This window comes from Sorex araneus, chromosome X, assembly GCF_027595985.1.
Source record: "Sorex araneus isolate mSorAra2 chromosome X, mSorAra2.pri, whole genome shotgun sequence".
Taxonomy (NCBI): domain Eukaryota; kingdom Metazoa; phylum Chordata; class Mammalia; order Eulipotyphla; family Soricidae; genus Sorex; species Sorex araneus.
In genome coordinates this window covers 373,175,477-373,197,863 of record NC_073313.1, presented here as the reverse complement: position 1 = coordinate 373,197,863, position 22,387 = coordinate 373,175,477, and the positions used below count along the sequence as shown (strand labels likewise).

Below are 22,387 nucleotides of genomic sequence, written 5' to 3'. Positions count from 1 at the left end.
CGGCTGACTCAGCACCCCCGACGCGACCTCGTGTTCCTGAGGCCGCCAGGCTCCCGACGAACACGGTGGCCCAGCAGAGCGCCCGGGCTCCAGGGGGCCGGGGTCCAGCGCTTCTCTGGGGCTCAGGCCACGCCCGGCCATGCTCAGGGCTTGCTCCTGACGCTCCGCGCCAGGTGCCGGGACGGGACCGGGTCGGCTGTGACCAGCGCAGGGGACGCCCACTGTCCTAAGGCCCCGGCAGCGGTCACGCAGGTGATCCCCTGAAGGGCTGGCGTGGACACTCGGGCGGCCGGACACAGGGCGTCCAGGGCATCGCAGGACGCAGGACTCGCAGGAGAGCAGCAGAGGCTGGGCTGCCAGTGGCGGTGAGGGCTGCGGCCAGGGTCAGCCGGGCGGCCGCTGACCCCTAGAAGTGGGCACTTAGGCTAGCAACACGCGGGGTCTCCGCACTACGCCCGGCTCCCGTCCCAGGAAAGGCGCAGGGGTGGCGGGCCGCGGGTCACGCCGCTGAGAGCCACGCTGTTCTCTGAGCAGCCGGCCCGAGCCGCAGACCAGCCCTGCGTCCACCGGGCGCTGCGCTGCGGGCGATGGCCGACGGCACCGGATCACGCCAGAACATTCCTCCTGAAGAAATGAAATGATTTTAGCCTCTAAGAAACTCTATGAAGATACGCCCAGGAGACACAGATCTCACTGCTGGCAAATCAATGTGTTTCCCAAGCCCCAGTTCAGTTTACAGTGTGGCAACTCTCCGGCGGTTCAGTGACAGACTCCAAAGGGACCGTCAGCCCCAGAGAAGAGGCGAGCACGCACGGCAAGGCCGCGTCAGTGACTGCCAAGAGCTGGTGACGCCGAGTAGGGAGCTTCTAGCAAGTTTTGGTTTTGTTTGGGGCCCCACCTGGCTGAGGCTTACTCCTGGCTGTGCATCAGGGAGCACTCCTGGCCTGCACCAGGGGAGCACTCCTCCTGGTTCTGCACCAGGGAGCACTCCTGGACTGCATCAGGGAGCACTCCTCTGGTTCTGCATCTGGGAGCACCCCTCCTGGCTCTGCATCAGGGAGCACTCCCCGCGGGGCTCTGGGCGGTGCCACGGTGCGGGGAGAGAGGCACCTCCCTGGCAAGGTGAGTGCTGTCGCCTCTGTATCTCCCCCCAGCCCCGCCTGAGTACTTTAAGGGAGGCCGAGACCCAGACCCCGCACTCGCATCTGTGAACCGGCCCCTAACTCGCAGGCGCCGGGCAGCCCCTGCCCGAGAGCGGCCCGCATGGGTGTCTCGGCGGGGAGCTCCGGCACCCCGCAGGCCGGCAGGGGTGGGCGTCGCAGGCCCAGAGTCTAGAGCTTTCCTGCCCGCCCCCGCCCCGAGAGCTCAGCAAGGCCCCTGCGCTGGGGGGGGGGGGTCGCCGCCCCGGGCCGCGCCGCCCGAGAGGCCGCTCCCCGCACGCTGCCCCCGCGTTCCTCACCCCGAGATGAATTCCCGCGCCCCCCGGGGCCCTCGCGCGCCGCGGCACAGCGGCCTCTAGCGGGCGCCGCCCCGCGCCGGGCGCAGAGACCCTCCCGGAACCGGCCGGTCCACGCGGGCCGGTGCCGCCGCCCGCGCCGCGCCCGCTCTCCCGCCGGCCCCGCCCACTCACCTGCGCGCGCCGTCCCGGGGGGCTCGGCCGCTGGGCGGGGGCGCGAGCCCGAGACGCCGTCCCGGGGGTCGGGACCGCCGGGCTCTGAGCGCAGCGCGCCGGGATCGGGGGCTCCCGCGGGCTGCGCTGCACACGCGGCGTCCCCGTCCGGCGGCGCGGGCGCGGGCAGGCTCCGGGGAGGGTCCGGGCAGGGTCCCGGCAGGGTCCGGGGACGGTCAGGAGCCTGGGGTGCGCGCTGCTCAGGGAGGCGGCGGCGCGGCGGGCGCGGGGTGCCTGGGGAGGGTTCGGGGAGAGTCTGGCGCCCGGGGCGCGCGGGGTGCCCGTGGGGGGAGATCTGGGGAGGGCCCGGCGGCGGGGTGCCCGGGGTGGGATCTAGGGAGGGTTCGGGGAGGGTCGGGCGCGGGTGCCCCGGGGGATCTAGGGTCTGGGGAGGGGGGATCTGGGCAGGCCCGGAGAGGGTCGGGCGCGCGGGGTTCCCGTGGGGGGAGATCTGGGGCGGACCCGGCGCGCGGGGTGCCCGGGGTGGGATCTAGGGAGGGTCGGGCGCGGGTGCCCCGGGGGGATCTAGGGTCCGGGAGGGTCGGGCGCCCGGGGCGCGGGGATCTGGGCAGGTCCGGAGAGGGTCGGGCGCGCGGGGTTCCCGTGGGGGGAGATCTGGGGCGGGCCCGGCGCGCGGGGTGCCCGGAGTGGGATCTAGGGAGGGTCGGGCGCGGGTGCCCCGGGGGGGATCTAGGATCCGGGGAGGGTCGGGCGCCCGGGGCGCGGGGATCTGGGCAGGCCCGGGGAGGGTCGGGCGAGCGGGGTGCCCGTAGGGGGATCTAGGGAGGGTCGGGGAGGGTCGGGCGCGGGGTGCCCCGGGGGGATCTAGGGTCCGGGGAGGGTCGGGCGCCCGGGGCGCGGGGATCTGGGCAGGCCGGGGGAGGGTCCGGTGCCCCGGGGCGCGCGGGCCGCCGGGGGAGGACCGGGGAGGGTCCGGCGCCAGGGGCGCGGCGGGGCGGGGCGCGGGGGGCGGGGGCCGGGCTGGCCCCGCCTCGCGCGCGCTCGGGGCCGGCGCGGGGCCGGGCGGGCGCGCGGGGAGCGGCGGGCGCCGGGCCGGCCCGACGGCGGCGGGGCCCCGGCATGCCGGCCCCGGTGGTGCTGAACGTGGGCGGCGCGCGCTACTCGCTGGCCCGCGAGCGCCTCAAGGACTTCCCGCTGCGGCGCGTGAGCCGCCTGCACGGCTGCCGCTCGGAGCGCGACGTGCTGGAGCTGTGCGACGACTACGACCGCGAGCGCAACGAGTACTTCTTCGACCGGCACTCGGAGGCCTTCGGCTTCATCCTGCTGTACGTGCGCGGCCACGGCAAGCTGCGCTTCGCGCCGCGGATGTGCGAGCTGTCCTTCTACCACGAGATGCTCTACTGGGGGCTGGAGGGCGCGCACCTGGACTTCTGCTGCCAGCGCCGCCTGGACGAGCGCCTGGCCGCCGCCCCGCCCGGCGCGCGCGCCCCGCCGCCGCCCGCGCCGCCCGCGCCCCCCGACGCGCCCCCGCGCTGGCTCGAGCGCATGCGGCGCACCTTCGAGGAGCCCACGTCGTCGCGCGCGGCGCGGGTGCTGGCCGGCGTGTCCGTGCTCTTCGTGATCGTGTCCATGGTGGTGCTGTGCGCCAGCACGCTGCCCGACTGGCGCGCCGCGGCCGCCGACAACCGCAGCCTGGAGGAGCGGAGCAGGTACCCGGCGCGCGCGCCTCCGTCCGTCCGCGCCGGTCCGTGCGTCCGTCCGCGCGCCCCCGCGCGCGCCGCCCGGGCGGGGGGCGCGCCGGCCAGGGTGGGCGGCGCGGGGGCGGCGAGGGCGCGCTCTCCGAGGGGTCAGCTCCGGCCCCGCGCTCCGCGGAAGGCCGCAGTCGGGGTCGGACCGGGAGGGGCCCTGGGAGCAACCGAGGCCACGGCCCGTGCTGGGTACTGCTAGGGGGGAGGAGGGTGGGAGCCCCGCGGCCGCCCCCCATCTCAGGCCCGGGAAGAGAAATGGGCGTGCGTGCAGGGGTGAAGCCGGGTTGCTGCGGGGCGCGCGTGCAGGGGGGAGGCCTGGTTGCAGGGGGGAAGCCTGGCTGCTGCGGGGTGTGCGTGCAGGGGGGAGGCCTGGCTGCTGCGGGGCGCGCGTGCACGGGGGAAGCCTGGCTGCAGGGGGGAAGCCTGGCTGCTGCGGGGTGCGCGTGCAGGGGGGGAGGCCTGGCTGCAGGGGGGAAGCCTGGCTGCTTTGGGGCGCGCGTGCAGGGGGGAGGCCTGGCTGCAGGGGGGAAGCCCGGCTGCTGCTGCGCGCGTTCAGGGGGGAGGCCTGGCTGCAGGGGGGAAGGCTGGCTGCTGTGGGGCTCGCGTGCAGGGGGGAGGCCTGGCTGCAGGGGGGAAGCCCGGCTGCTGCTGCGCGCGCGTGCAGGGGGGAAGCCTGTTTCTTTCTGTGAGCCTCTCCGGCAGGGCGGAGTTGAACTTGCCCCGGGCTATGCAGCCTGCACCTTTCCCTTCACCCCTGAACTCTGGGTACCCCATTCTTTTGGGGGAGCCGGACCCGTCTGCACTGAGGGCTTGTCCCTGGGCCAGTGCTGGGGATCATCCCCAGGTGGTGCTCAGGGATCACCCAGCAGTGCTCCTGGCAGTTGTGCGGGGTCAGCTGTGCGGGGAAAGCGCCTCCCTGCCGGCTGGAGCTCTGGGGGGTCCCCCCAGCCGTGCTCTGCTTCCCCCGACTCCGTCTGCAGGCGAGGGGAAGGGTGCGACAGTCTCCCCGTGCTCACCCTTCAGTGCTCGGGCTTGGTCCTGACGCCACACTCAGGGGTCCCCGTGGGATGCTGAGCCCGGACACGGTCGGTCGCAGCAAGGCACGTGCCCGCTGTCCTGTCTCCCCTGGGCGCTGCTTTCACGGAGGCCTCGCCCGGCCTCTCGGGCCTGCTCCCGGCTCTGTGGGGTGGGACCCAGGCCTGTCCTCTGAGCCCGTCCCCCCCCCACCCCCGCAGTCCATCCCGAAGGCCCGGCTGTGCCCCTGTGCTCCTGAGGGGCTGCCCGCGGCTGGCCCCCCATGTGTTCTCCAGGCCCCGCCCGGAGTGGCCCCTGAGCGCGGAGCCAGGCGTCGGCCCTGAGCGGGCGGGTGTGGCAGCGTGGGGGCCCGCGGGGAGCCCAGCAGGACGCGGGCGGCGGGGCACAGCCAGGCCTGGCGTCTGGTTTTGGGAACGTGGATCATGACTCAAGGCGGCTGTTTCCTGGATACCCAGATATTTCAGGCCGAAGGGGGTTTTTCTTGGCTCGAAGGACCAAATTTAAGCTTCCCTCAGAGCGCCTGCAGGAGGCTGCATGTCTGCTGCGCCTCGGACCCCTCCGTCCCGCCATCCCCCGGCCGCCCCCCTGCCCCCGCCCGCCCCGCAGCTCGCCGCTCCCTTCCTGTGGCCCCGAGTCGCCCCGCAATCCAGCCTCACTTCCTTCTGGCCCCTGGGCCCTTCAGACTCGGCCCCCACCCGAGCCGCTCTGGGGCCCGTTGTGTCTGGGTTTCACGGAAGGGGTGAGCGGGCACGTGGACACGCCACTGACGCCCTGTGGGAGGCGCTGCTCGGGGCCGAGTTTGGAGGGGGTGGCGCGGGCCCGGGGCCTGTCCTTCCGGGGGCTTGAGCTCAGAGAAGAGCGGGGGAGAAGGTTCTGGGCCCGGGCAGGACAGCTTGTTCTGTCGGGAGGACGGTCCTGGGCTGAGCTCTGGAGGCTGCCCTAGCCGTGGCACCACCCACATCACCCTCCCGGGGGGCCTTCCCAGGGGCCGGGCTGCGAGCACTGAGGCTCTGAGCATCCCCGACCCCCATCACGCGTGACCCTGCCTGACGGGCGAGCAGGGAACGCTTGGGCCCGGCCAGCAGCCGCGGGAACCTGGGTCTCCTGGGCTCGGGGCCGTCTGAGTCTCGGGAGGGGCGAGGCGAGGCGAGGCGGGGCGAGGTTTCCTCAGGCCGGGTGTTGGAGGGCAGGGAAGCGCATAGCCTGGCGCGGGAGAACGGCCCTGTGCGGGGTCTGCCGCAGCCGGAACCCCGGGGACCCCAGCCTGAGCCAGGGCGAGGCAGGGTGTGATTCATACGTTCTCTAAAGAAGAGCACTGTAGATACGAGCACCCGCCACGTGCGATGCTTTGAGAGACAGACGCAGGACTTGCCCGCAGTGCCCGCGGACAGCGGGTCAGTAAGGGGTGAGAGATAAGGCATCGCATTACATTCAGTGAGAAATGGACCGTCTGAATTGGGGTGGGGCTTTGGAAAGGCGTGGGCTGAGCCCTGAGGGGCAGGGACCCCGTGGAAGCAGGCCCAGCTCTCCTCCCGCTCCCTGCGGTCAGTTGTGTGGCCCCCAGCGTGTTCCGTGACCGTTCCTGTGGCCGCCTCCTGGCTCTGTTCCCTCTTCCCCACCAGCGTTCCCCGGTCTTGTGGCGTAGCCCATCTGTGCGATCTTCAGCAGCCCTGGGGGGCGGGGGGCTTCTGCCCCACCGCGGCCTCGGTCAGGTTCTGGGGTGCTGGGACTGCACCCGGCCCTGAGCACCCCTCCTCTCCCCGCCCGGTTTCTCCCAGCCCGGGATGCTCAGCGCGGCTTGGCGCCCTCTGGCCTGAGCCTGTGCTTCCCCAGGGAGCTCTGAGTTGGTGCTTCTTTGCTCAGCCTGTTTCCCATCAGCAGGTGGAAGAAGGTTCTGGAAAGGGCCCTCCTGAGGCCTGCGGTCCTCCTTCCCGCACTGCCAAGGGCGTGTCATCCCTCCTCTGTCCGGCCTTCCGGAAAGGCCGCACCCCGCTATCCTCCGGCGTGGGGGAGCGGCGTCTCCGTGCCCGGAGGAGGGTCGGGGTAAGGGGGACTCGCAGAGGCGTGCGGGGGGCACTCACCCGGGCTCAGAGCTCGCTCCTGCCCTGCTCTTGGCAGGGGGCCCCGAGGCAGCTGAGTGCAGCCCTGGGCCCTGCTGTGGGGTCCTGCCGGAGGAGAGGGGTGTGTGGTGCTGGGCCCCCCGACTTCGGCTGTGGCCCAGCCGTGGCGTCCCCGGGGTTTGAAACCTCCTCATCTCCGTGCGAAGCTGTCATTTTAATCTGTTCTCTACAAACCACTTCTAAAAATTGCCTTGCTGGAATCTTGATCTTTGATTTGTATTGCTTTGCCTTGTGGGTGAGCGCTTGTGAAGACTGAAGGATGTTTAAATTTCTGGCAGTGTTATTTTGAGCACAGGGTCTTTTTTTTTCCCTAATGAAACAAAACGAAACCCTGGGTGATGGAAGTTTAAGTACTGTGTGATTTCTGTTGCCGTTCAGGCTGAGACGTCTGATGGGTCTTAAGTCCGTTCAAAGCAGCGCTTGAAGCCGCACTGGCGGCTTTGCCACACGCTCGCTGCTCTGTCTCCGGCTCCGGGTCCCGCCTTGAACCAAGTGCCGGTTTGCGTCCCCGGGCAGAGCAAGTGACTCTCCACGTCAGCCTCTTCCCGCGAACTCGCGCTGCAGTTACACAGTGCTGGATGGACAGACGCCCCGGCCTGCTGCCCATTAGCCAGGTGCTGGCTTTCTTTCCGTGTGTGCAGAAACGCACACGTGTGCTTCCATGTGCGTAGGCTAGAGCACGTGTGCGGTTACATATCCGTGAGGCACGGTTATCTCCCAGCATCGTAACTGAAATCGTTCTGCCGTCTGGTCACGGACGCCATGTTGCTCTCACGCCGGCTCTCTTGAGCCCTCCCGGGCTTGGAACCTGGTCGTCTGCTCTGTGTGTCAGGCACTGCCTGCAGGGCAGCGGCGGGCAGCCGGGCCCGTCCTGGGGGACATCCTGGGGGCAGGAGCAGAGAGGACGTGCAGTGTGCAGTGTGTGGCCGCGGGCCCCGCAGTGGCCAGGGCTGCTAGCAGCCCGCGTGGCTGAGACTTGTCCGGCGTCGGTCCAGCCCTGCCCTCCACCCGGCCTGCCCTGGGCACGGCTCACTTGACCCTGGTTTTCCAGAGTCCGGGTGTGCAGGATGAGCCTCTCCCACGTACGCTTGCAAATCAGTGTGTGTGAGTGTTGGGTAAGCTCCGCAGGAGGAATGGCTGGACCTCAGGGTTGAGTGTACGGGTGGTTTAAAGTACAGGCGCTACCACGTGTCCTGCTAAAGTCTGAATGGGATTCACCGTGTCAGTCAGGAACGCTGCTGCAACAGTTACGGGCTTAGCGGTTAGAGAGCGAACATGGTCCTTTGGCAGAACTCGGGACAGCTTCGGTAGAGGCGGGTCCGGGCTGAGGCCTTACATGCCGGACCCAGATTCTGTCCCCGGCACCACGTGGCCCTTTGGGCACCAGCCGCCACACGGGAGTAGCCCAGCTGCCCAGTGCCGCCAAACCAGATCAGAGTGTTGTTAAGACCAAATTCCAGCCACACAAGTGTCACTGCGAATCACGGCTCAGCTCTCACCCGTGACTCCCCCTCACGCTCACCTGTCACCCTCACCTGTCCCTCCCCCCACCCCTGTCACTCCCCCTCACACCTGTCACACTTCCCACCCCCGTCACTCCCCCACACACCTGTCACTCCCCCACACACCTGTCACTCCCCCACACACCTGTCACTCCACCCACACCTGTCACTCCACCCACCTCTCACTCCCCCACACCTGTCACTCCCCCACACACCTGTCACTCCACCCACACCTGTCACTCCACCCACCTGTCACTCCCCCTCACACCTGTGACTCCCCCTCACACCTGTCACTCTTCCCACACCTGTCACTCCCCATCACGCCTGTACCTACACCCACCTGTCACTCCCCCCCACACCTGTCACTTCCCCTCACACCTGTCACTCCCCCTCACACCTGTCACTTTCCCTCACACCTGTCACTCCTCCTCACACCTGTCACTCCCCCTCACACCTGTCACTCTTCCCACACCTGTCACTCCCCCTTACACCTGTCACTCCCCCTCACACCTGTCACTCTTCCCACACCTGTCACTCCCCCTCACACCTGTCACTCTTCCCACACCTGTCACTCCCCATCATGCCTGTCACTCCCCTTCACACCTGTACCTCCACCCACCTGTCATCCCCCCTCACACCTGTCACTCCCCCCACACCTGTCACTCCCCCACCTGTCACTCCCCCTCACACCTGTCACTCCCCCTCACACCTGTCATTCCCCCTCACACCTGTCACTCTCCCGTCACGTCTCACCTGTCACTGACTGCCCCTCACACCTGTCACTCCTCCCACACCTGTATCCCCCACTCCTGTCCCTCCCACCACTCCTGTCCCTCCCCCCACACCTGTCCCTCCCCCCACTCCTGTCCCTCCCCCCACACCTGTCCCTCCCCCCACTCCTGTCCCTCCCCCCACTCCTGTCCCTCCCCCCACACCTGTCACTCCCCCCTCACACCTGTCACTCCCCCCTCACCTGTCACTCCCCCGTCACGTCTCATCTGTCACTCCCCCCACACCTGTCACTCCCCCCACACCTGTCACTTCCCCTCACACCTTTCACTCCCCCTCACCTGTCACTCCCCCCTCACCTGTCACTCCCCCCATCACTCCCCCCACACCTGTCACTTCCCCTCACACCTGTCACTCCCCCTCACCTGTCACTCCCCCCCACACCTGTCACTTCCCCTCACACCTGTCACTCCCCCTCACCTGTCACTCCCCCCCACACCTGTCACTCCCCCCTCACCTGTCACTTCCCCTCACACCTGTCACTCCCCCTCACCTGTCACTTCCCCTCACACCTGTCACTCCCCCTCACCTGTCACTCCCCCCCACACCTGTCACTTCCCCTCACACCTGTCACTTCCCCTCACCTGTCACTCCCCCCTCACCTGTCACTCCCCCCACACCTGTCACTTCCCCTCACACCTGTCACTTCCCCTCACCTGTCACTCCCCCCCACACCTGTCACTTCCCCTCACACCTGTCACTCCCCCTCACCTGTCACTCCCCCCCACACCTGTCACTCCCCCCTCACCTGTCACTCCCCTCACACCTGTCACTCCCGGCACACAGGCCACTACCAGTGCACAGGCCGGTGGTCAGAGGCTGCTCCCAGCTGAGGGTGCTCCTGCCCAGCCTGTGTGGAGGCTCTGACCTTGTAGGGCCTCCAATGCCTTCGACCTTGAGTGACCTTGAGTGACCTTGTGTGTGCTGGGCCTCTCAGCCCCTGTGGCGGGACCGTGTGTCCAGCGAAGGGCTGTGGGCACGGCCCAGAGGCCGAGAGAGGTGCGCGGCCTGCTCAGCTCGCCCCACAGGAGGCTGCGGCCCGAGGTTTCCCGCAGCCTCTCGGGCCAGGCGGCAGGGGGGTCCGTGCGCCTGCTCACGCCCAGGGGGTCCGGAACTCTAGCAGGTGACGTGCCCCCGGGTATCGGGGGCAGTGTCGGGGCCCTGGGGTCGGGCCAGTATGTCAGGACCGTGAGCCCGAGCTTGCAGCCCCCCGGTCCGGTTTCCGGGAGGGGCGGCTGGGGAAGGCCTGTCACCCCAGGACCCCCGACGGGGGCGGCATGTCAGAGGCCGCAGTCAGCGGCCGGTTGGAGAGGCGGGTCCTCGGCCCAGGAGCCCCGCGCAGCCTGGCCGGGCCTTCCTGTGGGCGCAGGAGGGGTGAAGCAGCGAGCACGGGCCGGCCGGCGCCCCACGGCCAGCCCAGGACGCACCTCAGGCCCCAAAAGGTGCGTCTGGTGGTGAGGAGTAGGACAGTAGTCATGTGTGGGTCGGCCGGTGGTCAGAGCCTGGTCGGCAGGGCTGGGTGGTGGTGGGTGTGGCGGGATGTGGTTGGGTGTGGCTGGCTGGGGGTTGGGCAGTGGTGGGTGGTAGCAACACCTGGTATACCCCAAAAACAAAAAAGAAAAAAAATGAGTTTTTCATCCAAGAGATCTTTAAAACTAATGGTTGTTTTTTTTTGTTTTTGTTTTTGTTTTTTTTTGCTTTTTTTGGTCACACCTGGCTCATGCACAGGGGTCACTCCTGGCTCATGCACTCAGGAATTACTCCTGGCGGTGCTCAGGGGACCATACGGGATGCTGGGATTTGAACCCGGGTTGGCCGTGTGCAAGGCAAATTCCCTACCTGCTGTGCTATCGCTCCAGCCCCTTTAAAACTGTCACCGTCACTGTCACTCATCCCGTTGCTCATTGATTTGTTCGAGCGGGCACCAGTAACGTCTCTCATTTTGAGACTTATTGTTACTGGTTTTGGGCATATCGAATATGCCACGGGGAGCTTGCCAGGCTCTGCCGTGTGGGCTCGACACTCTCGGTAGTTTGCCGGGCTCTTCGAGAGGGGCGGAGGAATCGAACACAGGTCGGCCGTGTGAAAGGCGAATGCCCTACCGCTGTGCTATTGCTCCAGCCCCTTTAAAACTAACTTAAAAAACTTATTTTAGAGGTTTTGTGGCCACCCCCAGTGGTGTTCAGGGCTGCTCCCGGCTCAGCACTCAGGGATCGTTCCTGGCGTGTTCGGGGACCCCGTGGGCTGCCCGGGCTCGAGCCGGGTCAGCCGTGTGCACGGCAGACGCCCTCCCCGAGGTGCTGTGGCTCCGGCTCTTCACCTTTTTTTTTTAATATATATTTTTTGGTGTTAATTTTATTTATTTATTTTTCCTTTTTGGGTCACACCCGGCGATGCACAGGGGTTACTCCTGGCTCTGCACTCAGGAACCACTCCTGGTGGTGCTCAGGGGACCATATGGGATGCTGGGATTCGAACCCGGATCGGCCGCATGCAAGGCAAACGCCCTCCCCGCTGTGCTATCGCTCCAGCGCCCCCCCCCCCCGGCTCTTCACCTTTCATGCCTCCCGACTCAGGTCGCTGAGTGGAGCTCGTCTGATGGACTCATCTCTGTGCTCCAGACTGACCTTCTCGGTGGACGTGACCTAGGGGGCGAACACGCACGGCGCCCAGTGTGGGGTGCACGTGAGGGGGAGGCGGAGGACTTCCCGGAGGAGGCCTCTCCTCTAGATAGGGGCACCAGCCTTCCCTCTGTGACAGCGGGAGCGGGGCTGGAAACGCAGAAGCTGCCGCTTCGCCAACAACAAACAGGACTTTGCATGTCAAGTTCCCGACTGCTAAACACACACGCGTGCGCTGAAAAGAAAGAAAAATCTCCATCTCATGAAAAATAGGGTTCCGGGGCTTTGGCCCTGTGGCTGGTGTTGGGGCGCCCGGAGTTTGATCCCTGCCACCCCCTCCCCGTCTGCTGCCCTACAACAGAATATCTTTATTTATGTTTGTTCATTAACTTACTTTGGGTTTGGGTCACGCCTGTAGTCAGGGCTTACTCCTGGCTCTGTGCTCAGGGATCACTCCCGGTGGGCTTGGGGGACAATATGCGGGTGCCAGGATTTGAACCCAGGCCAGCTCTGCAAGGCAAGCACACTCCTGTGGTAGATTGCTCTGGCCCTCGAATCAGAGACTTTTCAGCAGCTGAGCTATTATTATACCGGCTGGTGAACAGTAGCCCGCGGGGAAGGAGCCGGATTATTGCCGGAAGCCAAGGAGCAAACAACCCCGGAGGGTTCCGGCAGGGTGTAGTGTCGCGGAGAAGTACGGGAGGCGTTAGCAGTTTCCAGACGGGGAAGGTCAGCTCAGAATGCTGATGGGGGAGGGGAGGGGCTGCCCCGGAGCCCTGACGTCCAACTGTCCGTCTGTCCGTCTGGCTGGCGGCCGTGTCAGGGCCCAGGCGTCCGACTCCTCAGACGCTGGCAGGAAGCTGTGGCAAGGGGCCGGCTTTGAGACGTTGGTGTCGACGAGTCGCTGCTTCCCCGGGGGTGGGGCGGGTGTGAGGGGGCCCTGGCCGGGGTCCGCAGCCCTCGCCTCTTTCTGGCTGTGGAGGGGTGGAAGGTTATGGGGCACAGCGCGGGGCCGGGGCCGGGAGACTTCGGGGGGACACTGGCGGGAAGGGCCCACGCCCAGTGGCACGCGGTCCGCCCAGCCAGTGGTGGCCAGCCTGGTGCAGGACCCCCGACGGACCCCGAACTCTGGGTTTATTTGACATCTGTCCTCAAGGGGAGGCCCGGGTTTCATCCCGGCATCCCCGTGGTCCCCCCGGCCCCATCTCTGAGTGCAGAGCCGGGAGTTAGCCCTGAGCACCCGCTCTGGAGTGGCCCAGCGCCAAAGCCCAAACCCGAGTCGGGGAAGCGCAGAATTTCCCAGCGCCTGTGGAGAGAAATTTACTCCTGCTAACAGTGCAATATACAAGGAGCCTCTAGAACAAACTGTCCCCGCTCTCCTTCATTTGTGTAATTTATTTAAATTGGCGCCCGAGGCACTACAGCGGAAGCTCTGAGACTTCCTGCAGCCCCAGAGCACGTGGACGCCGGGGCAGATCCACAGGCAGCCGCCTGCTGCCCGGCACCGTGTCCCCTGACGGGTCTCAGCGGGTGGGCCATGCCTCCTCCCAACACCCACCTCCGCGCCTCGAGGGGCAGGTCCCCAAATGAAAACAAAACTAAGGCTGGAGATGCAGGAGCTCCGAGCCCCCTCCCCCTGAGGAGCCACGCTCCCTCGCATTGACTCTGGTTTGCGGTCACCACCGGCCACGCGCAGGGGCGCAGTGCTGGGGGCCAGCCTGGGGCTCCCACACCCGCCCTGCTCCCTCCCTCCCTCCCTCCCGTTGTTCATTGATTTGCTGGAGCGGGCTCCGTACCGTCTCCCTTGTGAGACTTGTTACTGTTTTTGTCATATCGAACACGCCACGGGTAGCTTGCCAGGCTCTGCCGTGTGGGTCCCCCTTTTTCGGGAGGGGTCACACCGGCGATGCACAGGGGTCACTCCTGGCTCTACACTCAGGAATTACCCCTGGTGGCGCTCAGGGGACCATATGGGATGCTGGGATTGAACCCGGGTCAGCTGCGTGCAAGGCAAACGCCCTCCCCGCTGTGCTCTCACTCCAGCCCCTTCCTCCCGTGTTTTGGGGGCACATCTGGCCGTGCTCAGGGGACCCACCTGGTCCGGCCGCATGCAAGGCCAGTGCCTCCCGCTGTCTGTCTCTCCGCCCTCTCCGATCTTGGCAGTCCCGCGTGAGCGTCCACGGCTGCTTCCAGGGGGCCTGCTGGACGGGGCCACTCCCTCGGGGCTCGACCCAGCAGTTGGGGGTGGGCAGAGGGGGCAGGGGTCCACCTGGGCTCACAGGTGCTTCTGTTCCATCACACTAGCCCCTTTCGCACCGTCCGGGCCGTGGCTTGTTCTTGGCCCACCTGGAGGTGCTCTCGGCTGCTCCTGCCTCCACCCACCAAGCCTGGCAGGGGCTTCTGGAAGGCCGGGGGGATGGGCAGCAGAGGAGCCCCTCAGGGCCTTCCGTGGGGCTGCACAGTGCGGGCATGTGTGGCTCCGCCCCCCGCGGGTCACTGGGCAGCAGTGGGACCCCGAGCTCAGGGTCTGACCCCCCCCAGGCCCCCGGCCCCGAGCTCAGGGTCTGACCCCCCAGACCCCCCCGGACCCCGAGCTCAGGGTCTGACCCCCCAGCACCCCCGACCCCGAGCTCAGGGTCTGACCCCCCAGACCCCCCCGGACCCCGAGCTCAGGGTCTGACCCCCCAGACCCCCCCGGACCCCGAGCTCAGGGTCTGACCCCCCAGCACCCCCGACCCCGAGCTCAGGGTCTGACCCCCCAGCCCCCCCGACCCCGAGCTCAGGGTCTGACCCCCCAGCACCCCCTGGCCCCGAGCTCAGGGTCTAACCCCCCCAGACCCCCGACCCTGAGCTCAGGGTCTGACCCCCCAGCCCCCCCCGGACCCCGAGCTCAGGGTCTAACCCCCCAGACCTCCCAGCCCCGAGCTCAGGGTCTGACCCCCCCCAGGCCCCAGGCCCCGAGCTCAGGGTCTGACCCCCCAGCCCCCCCCGGACCCCGAGCTCAGGGTCTAACCCCCGAGAACCCCCAGCCCCAAGCTCAGGGTCTGACCCCCCAGCACCCCCCCGGCCCCGAGCTCAGGGTCTGACCCACCAGACCCCCCCGGCCCCGAGCTCAGGGTCTAACCCCCCCAGACCCCCCAGCCCCGAGCTCAGGGTCTGACCCCCCCAGCTCAGGGTCTCCCCGCCCCGCCTCTCCTGCGTCCTCCTGGTCCCCCCCGCACTTCCCTCCCCGGCGAGGACACACGGGGCTTCTCACCGGCCACTGTCACACCACAGCATGACCGCCGCGGCCTGGCTGTCCCCTCACGCCACGTCACAGGGCCCTTCCCCACCCCCACACACCGGGCATCTCGCGGGCTGTCCCGAAGGCCTGCCCGCTCGCTGCCCGCGAGTCCCACGCGGGGTGAGGGGGCAGCAGGACCCCCGTGAAGAGCCGCCCCCGAACCGTCTGGTCAGACAGACCTGCCACCTGCCCCTGGGCCGCGCACGGCAGCCACGAGCCGGACAGACGTGCAGGGGCCGCGGCCCCGGGTCCCGCCAGCAGTGCCAGGCGCTCCTCCCCGTCCTGCTCCTGCTCCTGCTCCTTCCCCTTCTCCATTGCGTCTACCCACCAGCCTTTGCAGAGGAGACTGCCGCCTTCTTTGGGGCCGTCGTCACCCATCAGGGTCCCCGGCGCACTGGCCCCAGGCCTGCCATCCGTCACCCGTCACAGGGTCCCTGACGCACTGGCCCCAGGCCCGCCGTCCGTCACCCGTCACAGGGTCCCCGGCGACTGGCCCCAGGCCCGCCGTCCGTCACCCATCACAGGGTCCCCAGCGACTGGCCCCAGGCCCGCCATCCGTCACCCGTCACAGGGTCCCCAGCGACTGGCCCCAGGCCCGCCGTCCGTCACCCATCACAGGGTCCCCAGCGACTGGCCCCAGGCCCGCCATCCGTCACCCGTCACAGGGTCCCCGGTGACTGGCCCCAGGCCCGCCGTCCGTCACCCCAGCAGCCGTGCTGAGAAGGCGGCAGCAGCGTCTTGACCGATGTCCCCGCACGCGGAGCTGCGAAGCCTTGCAGGGCTCGGAGCCCGGGGCCAGCGCCGGGACGGACGCAGCCGGGCCGTAGCCCCAGTCTGGCTGGGTGTGAGGGGCGAGGACCCCTCAGGCACTGCTGCCCTGTCCCCCGGCCCAGCCTGTCTGGTCAGGCCCTGGCACCCCCGTTCCTGCCGTGCGAGTGCAGGAGGCCAGGAGGGTGGGGGCGACCCTCCCCCGAGCAGGGCCGCAGGGACCGCCACAGGGGCCCGCCCGAGGCAGCTCCTGGGCCGGGGGTGGGCGTGGAGGCGGCAGGCAGGGGGTCGCTGCGGGCAGGCTCCTCGCACACGGCACCACAGGCGCCCCCTCCCGTGGGCGGCCCGGGCGCCACTGCCTGGGGCCGTCCATGTCCACTCGGTGTGACCATGACGCCGTGTGATCATGGGATCGCTGAGAGCCTTACACAGAGGCTGAGTCCTCACGCCCCGCCCACCCCGCGCTCTGCCCTCTCACGCCCCGCCCACCCCAGGCTCTGGCGCGTGCCCTCTCACGCCCACTGTCGGGAGCTGTGGCACTGTGCAGGCTCTGTCCAGCACACACAGGCCTGTGTCCAGCACGTGCATGGCCCTCGCTGTCCTGGACATGCATGGCTCACGCCCTTCCCCGCGGGTCAGCTCCCCACCTGTCCTCCCCCAGGCCCGGTCTCTGCCCTGCGGGCAGCCTCGTGCTCCCCTCGTGCTCGGGGCCCCGGGAGCCTCTGCCGTGGCCTGTCTCGGGCTGGCCCTGGCGCTCGGGAGCCGGCAGTGTGGACACGGTGGTGGGGACAGAGCTGTCCATGCTGCCGTCTGCGACCTGGGCAGACGCTGGGTCCCTCCCTTCCCGTGTCCGCCCAGAGACATCAGCTCACAGCCCAGCCGGCCCAGCTGCCCGAGCCCCCCGCGGCCCGAGTGCCGGGAGCGCCGAGGCCTGTGTGTCCCCCGTGTCTCTCTGTCTCACTGTCTCTACGCCTCTCTCTGTGTTTCTCTTTCCCTCTGTCTCTGTCTTTCTTTCTCTCTGCCTCTTTCTCTGTCTCTCAGTCTCTGTTTCTCTCTCTGTCTCTATGTCTCTCTGTCTCTGTACCTCTCTGTCTCTCAGTCTGTTTCTCTTCCTGTCTCTGTCTCTCGCTCTGTCTTTGTCTCTCTGTCTCTGTGTATCTCTCTCTGTGTGTCTCTGTCTCTGTCTCTCTGTCTCTGTCTCTGTGTGTCTCTGGCTCTGGCTCTCTGTCACTGTCTCTGTCTCTCTCGTGCTCAGGCTGTGAGCGGAGTGTTGGGAGCAGCCGTGGCGGCTGTTTGCTGCGGGCAAGCCGGGAAGCGGTTGGCGGCCGTCCCCTGGAGCGAGGAGCGGGCAGCGCGTCTGCCGCGGGGCCTCTCCCGGGAGCCTGGGCAGCGCGGCCCCTCCCTGCCGCCCGGAATGGCCCTGGTGCTGCTGGAAATAATTAGGCAGAAAGCGTCCTGGTATTTTTGGCACAGTCAACGCTGTGCTAATGTGGATTTAATGGCGTCTCTGGGCTTTCTCGCCGTGAGCGGGAGGGCGGCTGAGACTCGAGAAGGCCCCACGCACACGCGTGTGGTCAGACACTGCCCTGCTGCCCGAGCCCTCGCCCTGCCCCTGGCTCCCCGAGACCGGCACACGGCACACGGCACACGGCACACGTGTGGCCTCAGGTCAGCCCTGCTGCCACCAGCCAGAACAGGCTCGGCGGGAGTGAGGGGTCCTGGGGTCCTGGGTCTGCCCCCCTCTCCCGCCACCCCCAGGGAGCCCCTCGGGCTTATGTATGGGTGCAGGCGAGGGCCCTGCTGGCGTCCAGCCCTGCCCGCCTTGAGGTGGATGCTGCAGACGCAGGTCACTGTGCTCGGGACCGGGAGGTGACCCAGGGCCCACGGCTGTCCCTGAGGGCAGAGGCCGCCCTGTGTGCTCTGCTGCTGGCCACACGCGTGCGGGCCCGCCTGGCTCTGTGGACGCCCGCCTGCCCTCTGGGTGCTGGCCGGGCAGGGCGGCAGGCGCTGTCCGTGCCTGTAGCTGCCCTCCCGCCCCTGCCCTGCGCGGGGAGGCGGGGGAGAAGCTGTCCCGCTGAGCTGGACGCCGGCTGGGCCTCGCTGCCCGCGCTGCAGGCCGGATGGGGCGTGCAGTAACGAGACAGGCCTGGAAACTGCCCCGGCGAGGCAGGAACGGCCCGTGGCCCCCCGGCCCCTGGGTGCACCCGCGTCCTTCCTGTGTGTGGCCGGCGGCCCCCCCCCCCTGCAGACCGCGGCTCCTCTGGAAAGTGCAAGTGAGTCTGGTCTGGCCACTGGCCGGCCTGGAGCCCGCGGGGGCAGCAGGGCAGGGAGACTGTCCGCCCTTTGCCCAGAGCCTGGACGCGCGGGTGTCTGCGGCCAGCCAGCCGGGCCCACTGGCCGGGCCCGGCCCTTGGTCAGTGAGGCGGCTTCCGGGCGGGGGCTGGCGGCGGGCGCCTGTTCAAGCTGGTGCTTCTGCCCGGCGGCCCAGAACCCCTCGGGGTTCGAGTCTGCCCGCGGTGGCCCTGGGGTCCGTGGGCCGGCACCCTCGGGGCTGCACTGCCGGTGTCCGCGTGTCTGTCGGCGTCCACGTGTCCCTCGGTGTCTGCGTGTCCCTCGGTGTCCGCGTGTCCCTCAGTGTCCATGTGTCCCTCGGTGTCCGTGTGTCCCTCGGTGTCCACGTGTCCCTCGGTGTCCATGTGTCCCTCGGTGTCCGTGTGTCCCTCGGTGTCCGCGTGTCCCTTGGTGTCCGTGTGTCCCTCGGTGTCCGCGTGTCCCTCGGTGTCCGCGTGTCCCTCAGTGTCCGCGTGTCTGTCGGCGTCCACGTGTCCCTCGGTGTCCGCGTGTCCCTCAGTGTCCATGTGTCCCTCGGTGTCCATGTGTCCCTCGGTGTCCGTGTGTCCCTCGGTGTCCGCGTGTCCCTCGGCGTCCGCGTGTCCCTTGGCTTCCGTGTGTCTCTTGGCGTCCGTGTGTCCCTCGGTGTCCGCATGTCCCTTGGTGTCTGCGTGTCCCTTGGTGTCCGTGTGTCTGTCAGTGTCCGTGTGTCTCTGTGTCCGCGTGTCCCTCGGTGTCCGCGTGTCCCGCGGCGTCCGCGTGTCCCTCAGTGTCCGCGTGTCCTTTGGTGTCCGCGTGTCCCTCGGCGTCCGCGTGTCCCTCGGTGTCCGTGTGTCCCTCGGTGTCCGCGTGTCCCTCATTGCGTGTCCCTCGGCGTCCGCGTGCGGCCCGTGGGGAGGCTGAGCGTGACGCCCCCTCTGCTCTCCGCAGGGTCATCGAGGCCGTCTGCATCGGCTGGTTCACGGCCGAGTGCGTCGTGCGCTTCATCGTCTCCCGGGACAAGTGCGAGTTCGTCCGGCGGCCGCTGAACATCATCGACCTGCTGGCCATCGCGCCCTACTACGTGTCCGTGCTCATGACGGTGCTGACGGGCGAGAACCCGCAGCTGCAGCGGGCGGGCGTCACCCTGCGCGTGCTGCGCATGATGCGCATCTTCTGGGTCATCAAGCTGGCGCGGCACTTCGTGGGGCTGCAGACGCTGGGGCTGACGCTGCGGCGCTGCCACCGCGAGATGGCCATGCTGGCGCTGTTCGTGGGCGTGGCCATGGCCGTCTTCAGCGCGCTCGCCCAGCTGCTGGAGCACGGGCTGGCCCTGGGCGCCGCCAGCGAGGACTTCGCCAGCATCCCGGCCGCCTGCTGGTGGGTGATCATCTCCATGACGACCGTGGGCTACGGGGACATGTACCCGGTCACGGTGCCCGGCCGCGTCCTGGGCGGGCTCTGTGTGGTCAGCGGCATCGTGCTGCTGGCCCTGCCCATCACCTTCATCTACCACAGCTTCGTGCAGTGCTACCACGAGCTCAAGGTCCGCTCTGCCCGCTGTGGGCGGGGCCTCTCGGCCGAGTTCCTGAGCTGACGGGCGGGGCAGGGCACCAGGGGTGGGCGCCGGCAGAGGGGCACCAGGCCGCCGGCCCCCCGAGTCCGCCTCGGTCTGTTCTGGGTGCCCGTGTCTTCCGGGAGCCGCTGCCCCCCGAGCATGTCACCGCCGGGCGGAGCCGGGGCCACTGTCCCCCGAGTGTGTCACCGCGGGGCGGAGCCGGGCCACCGTGCCGTTTCTTGTCGGAGAGGAACGTTTCCGTCTCCCAGTGTTTCAGAATCTCGTGTATCAATGTCAGAAGTATGCTGGGAACATATGTCACGGCAGGAGTGTTTAACCAATACTTGAAAAATCTGGCCAGCTCCTCGGCTCGGGGTTGGAGCTCTCGAGGCGGGAGGGGCTGGGGGGTTGGGGGAGGGGCTGGGGGACTGGGGGGCGGCTGGGGGACTGGGGGGCGGCTGGGGGAGGGGCTGGGGGAGCAGCTGGGGGTGCAGCGCCCCAGCCCCGGGTGCTCTCGGCCTGGGGACGCTCTCCCGTCTCCGTCCTCACTGGAGCAAGTCGCCAGAGAGTTCCGGAACGAAGAAGTTGCTTCGTCTTTCCCTGGCGCCTTGGTCTGAGCTCGCCGACGTGGCGTGACGACGTCCGTGTCCGTGTGTCCAACAAGGCCGCCAGCGTGACGAGGAGCAGAGATGGCTGGAGAGTAAGAGCCGGTTCCGTGTCTTCCTCCTCTTCATCCTCACCCCCGGCCCTGTGGGTCCAGAGCGACTCCCGGGCCGGGGGCTCTTCGCGGACCGTCTGCGCCAAGGCCTTCCTCGCGTCCCCGTGGCCTGGACTCAGGCCTGGGTCAGTCCCACCTCCTGGCCTCGGGCCGTGCAGCCGCCGTCGGGCCCGTGGGCCTCGGGCCGCGTCCTGGCTGCAGCGCGGAGGGTCCGTGAGGGGGGACTCGCCCTGCTCGCCCTCGGAGGCCACGCGGGGCAGGACTGGGAGTGACCGGCGCAGACCGTGGCTCACGGGCAGAGGGAGTCCGTGGAGGGAGTTGCCAGAAGCTTCCCAGAGGCCAGCGACTCTCGTCCAGGCTCGTGGGCGGATGCGCTTTGCTGTTCTCTGGGCCTGGGGAGGGGCGCAGCCCCCGCCCCGCCCCGCCCCTGCGGCTGGCCCGTCTGCAGCCCACGGAGGGGCCAGTCCGGGCTCTGGGCAGAGGCCTCCCTCCTGCGTCTGCTCCGGGGGCCGTGGGGTCCTGTGACGGAGAGACGAGGCCGGGGGGGGGGCCTCGTGTCAGACGGGCCGGCCGAGCTTTCTGGAGTCGCTTCTTTCTTTCTCTTTCTTTCTTTCTTTCTTTCTTTCTTTCTTTCTTTCTTTCTTTCTTTCTTTCTTTCTTTCTTTCTTTCTTTCTTTCTCTTTCTTTCTTTCTCTTTCTTTCTTTTCCTTCCTTCCTTCCTTCCTTCCTTCCTTCCTTCCTTTCTTTCTTTCTTTCTTTCTTTCTTTCTTTCTTTCTTTCTTTCTTTCCATTTCCTTTTTTTTTTTGGTCACGTGCAGTGATGCTCAGGGGTTCCTCCTGGCTCTGCACCCAGGAATCTCTCCTGGCGGGGCTCGAGGACCCTATGGGATGCCGGGATCGAACCTGGGTCTGCTGCGTGCACCGCAAACGCCCTCCCCGCTGTCCTATAACTCGGGCCCCTTTTCTTTTGTTTTTAAATTTGATTTAATTTAATTTAATTTTTTTGTTTCTGGGCTGCACAGCGTGTGACTCCTGGCTCTGTGCTCACCTGAGTCAGGCTCGCGCCTGCCGGGGCTCCACAGGTGCTTCCCGCTGTCCTGCCCTGGCCGGGCCTCCCTTTCTCCCCCTTTCCTTCTTTTTGGGGTCTGTCCTGCTGTCTGGCCCTGGGCGCACACTGGCTGTCTCGGGCCCTGCCAGCCGCGCGCCGAGGCTGACTCCGGCCACACTGTGTCCCGGCGCCCTGGTCCTCCTTTCTTCAGTTGTGACGCCACTGGCCGCGGCTGCAGGGACACTGTCCTGGGTGTCCCAGAGCCCAGGACTCAGGCGCCCGGTGCCCTGGCCGCTGGCCTCCTCCTCCCAGCGAGCACTGCCCGGCCTGCAGCCTCGCGCCCCGCTGCCTCGACGGCAGGAAGGATTTCTCTCCCGCCCTCTCGCACACGTGTGGTCTGGGCGTCCCTCCGGCGGGCCTCACGGACGGCCCCACAGTGCCAGCAGGACCACTGGGCAGGGCAGCAGAAGAGGCATGTCCTGGGTTGCTGGAATGTTCTGGAAGAGGACACTTGACTATTGCCCCCTTAACGCACAAACTAAGCAGTTCCTCTGAGGCCTGAATTCCCTGTGTGTGTGTGTGTGTGTGTGTGTGTGTGTGTGTGTGTGTGTGTGTGTGTGTGTGTGTGTGTGTTTGCATGATCTTACGTAACTGTTTCCTTTTAAAGTACATTATAGTTTAGGGAGATGTAAGTGTCGCAGTTGATGTGTTGGGGCTGGAGTGATAGTGCGGCGGGGGGCACTTGCTTTGCACGCGGCCAGCCCAGACTTGATCCCGAGCACTGCCAGGAGTACTCCTGAGCACAGAGCCAGGAGTCGGCCTGAGCACCGCTGGGGTGGCCTCAAACCGAAATAAAGACGTCAAGTGGATGGTGTTGATGTGTCAAGTTGCCATTTCCCTCCCCCCCGCTGCTCATCCCCTCAGCCGTCCCCACGTCCCACTGTCCCCACGTCCCTCTGTCCCCACGTCCTGCTGTCCCCATGTCCCACCGTCCCCACGTCCCACCGTCCCCACGTCCCACTGTCCCCACGTCCCGCCGTCCCCACGTCCCTCTGTCCCCACGTCCTGCTGTCCCCATGTCCCACCGTCCCCACGTCCCACCGTCCCCACGTCCCACTGTCCCCATGTCCCGCCGTCCCCACATTCCGCCGTCCCCACGTCCCACTGTCCCCACGTCCCTCTGTCCCCACGTCCTGCTGTCCCCACATCCCACCGTCCCCACGTCCCGCCGTCCCCACGTCCCGCTGTCCCCACGTC

The 22,387-nt window shown here is 67.7% G+C and overlaps 1 protein-coding gene across 1 annotated transcript; it reads left to right on the top strand.

Moving 5' to 3' along the window:
• The first annotated feature begins 2,708 nt into the window (after nucleotides 1-2,708).
• KCNG3 (potassium voltage-gated channel modifier subfamily G member 3) lies at nucleotides 2,709-19,751 on the top strand. The gene is made up of 2 exons (XM_055123517.1): nucleotides 2,709-3,339; nucleotides 18,758-19,751. The coding sequence occupies exons 1-2, from the start codon at nucleotides 2,750-2,752 to the stop codon at nucleotides 19,401-19,403; spliced, it is 1,236 nt and encodes a 411-aa protein (XP_054979492.1). The 5' UTR covers nucleotides 2,709-2,749; the 3' UTR covers nucleotides 19,404-19,751.
• Nucleotides 19,752-22,387: the final 2,636 nt, after the last annotated feature.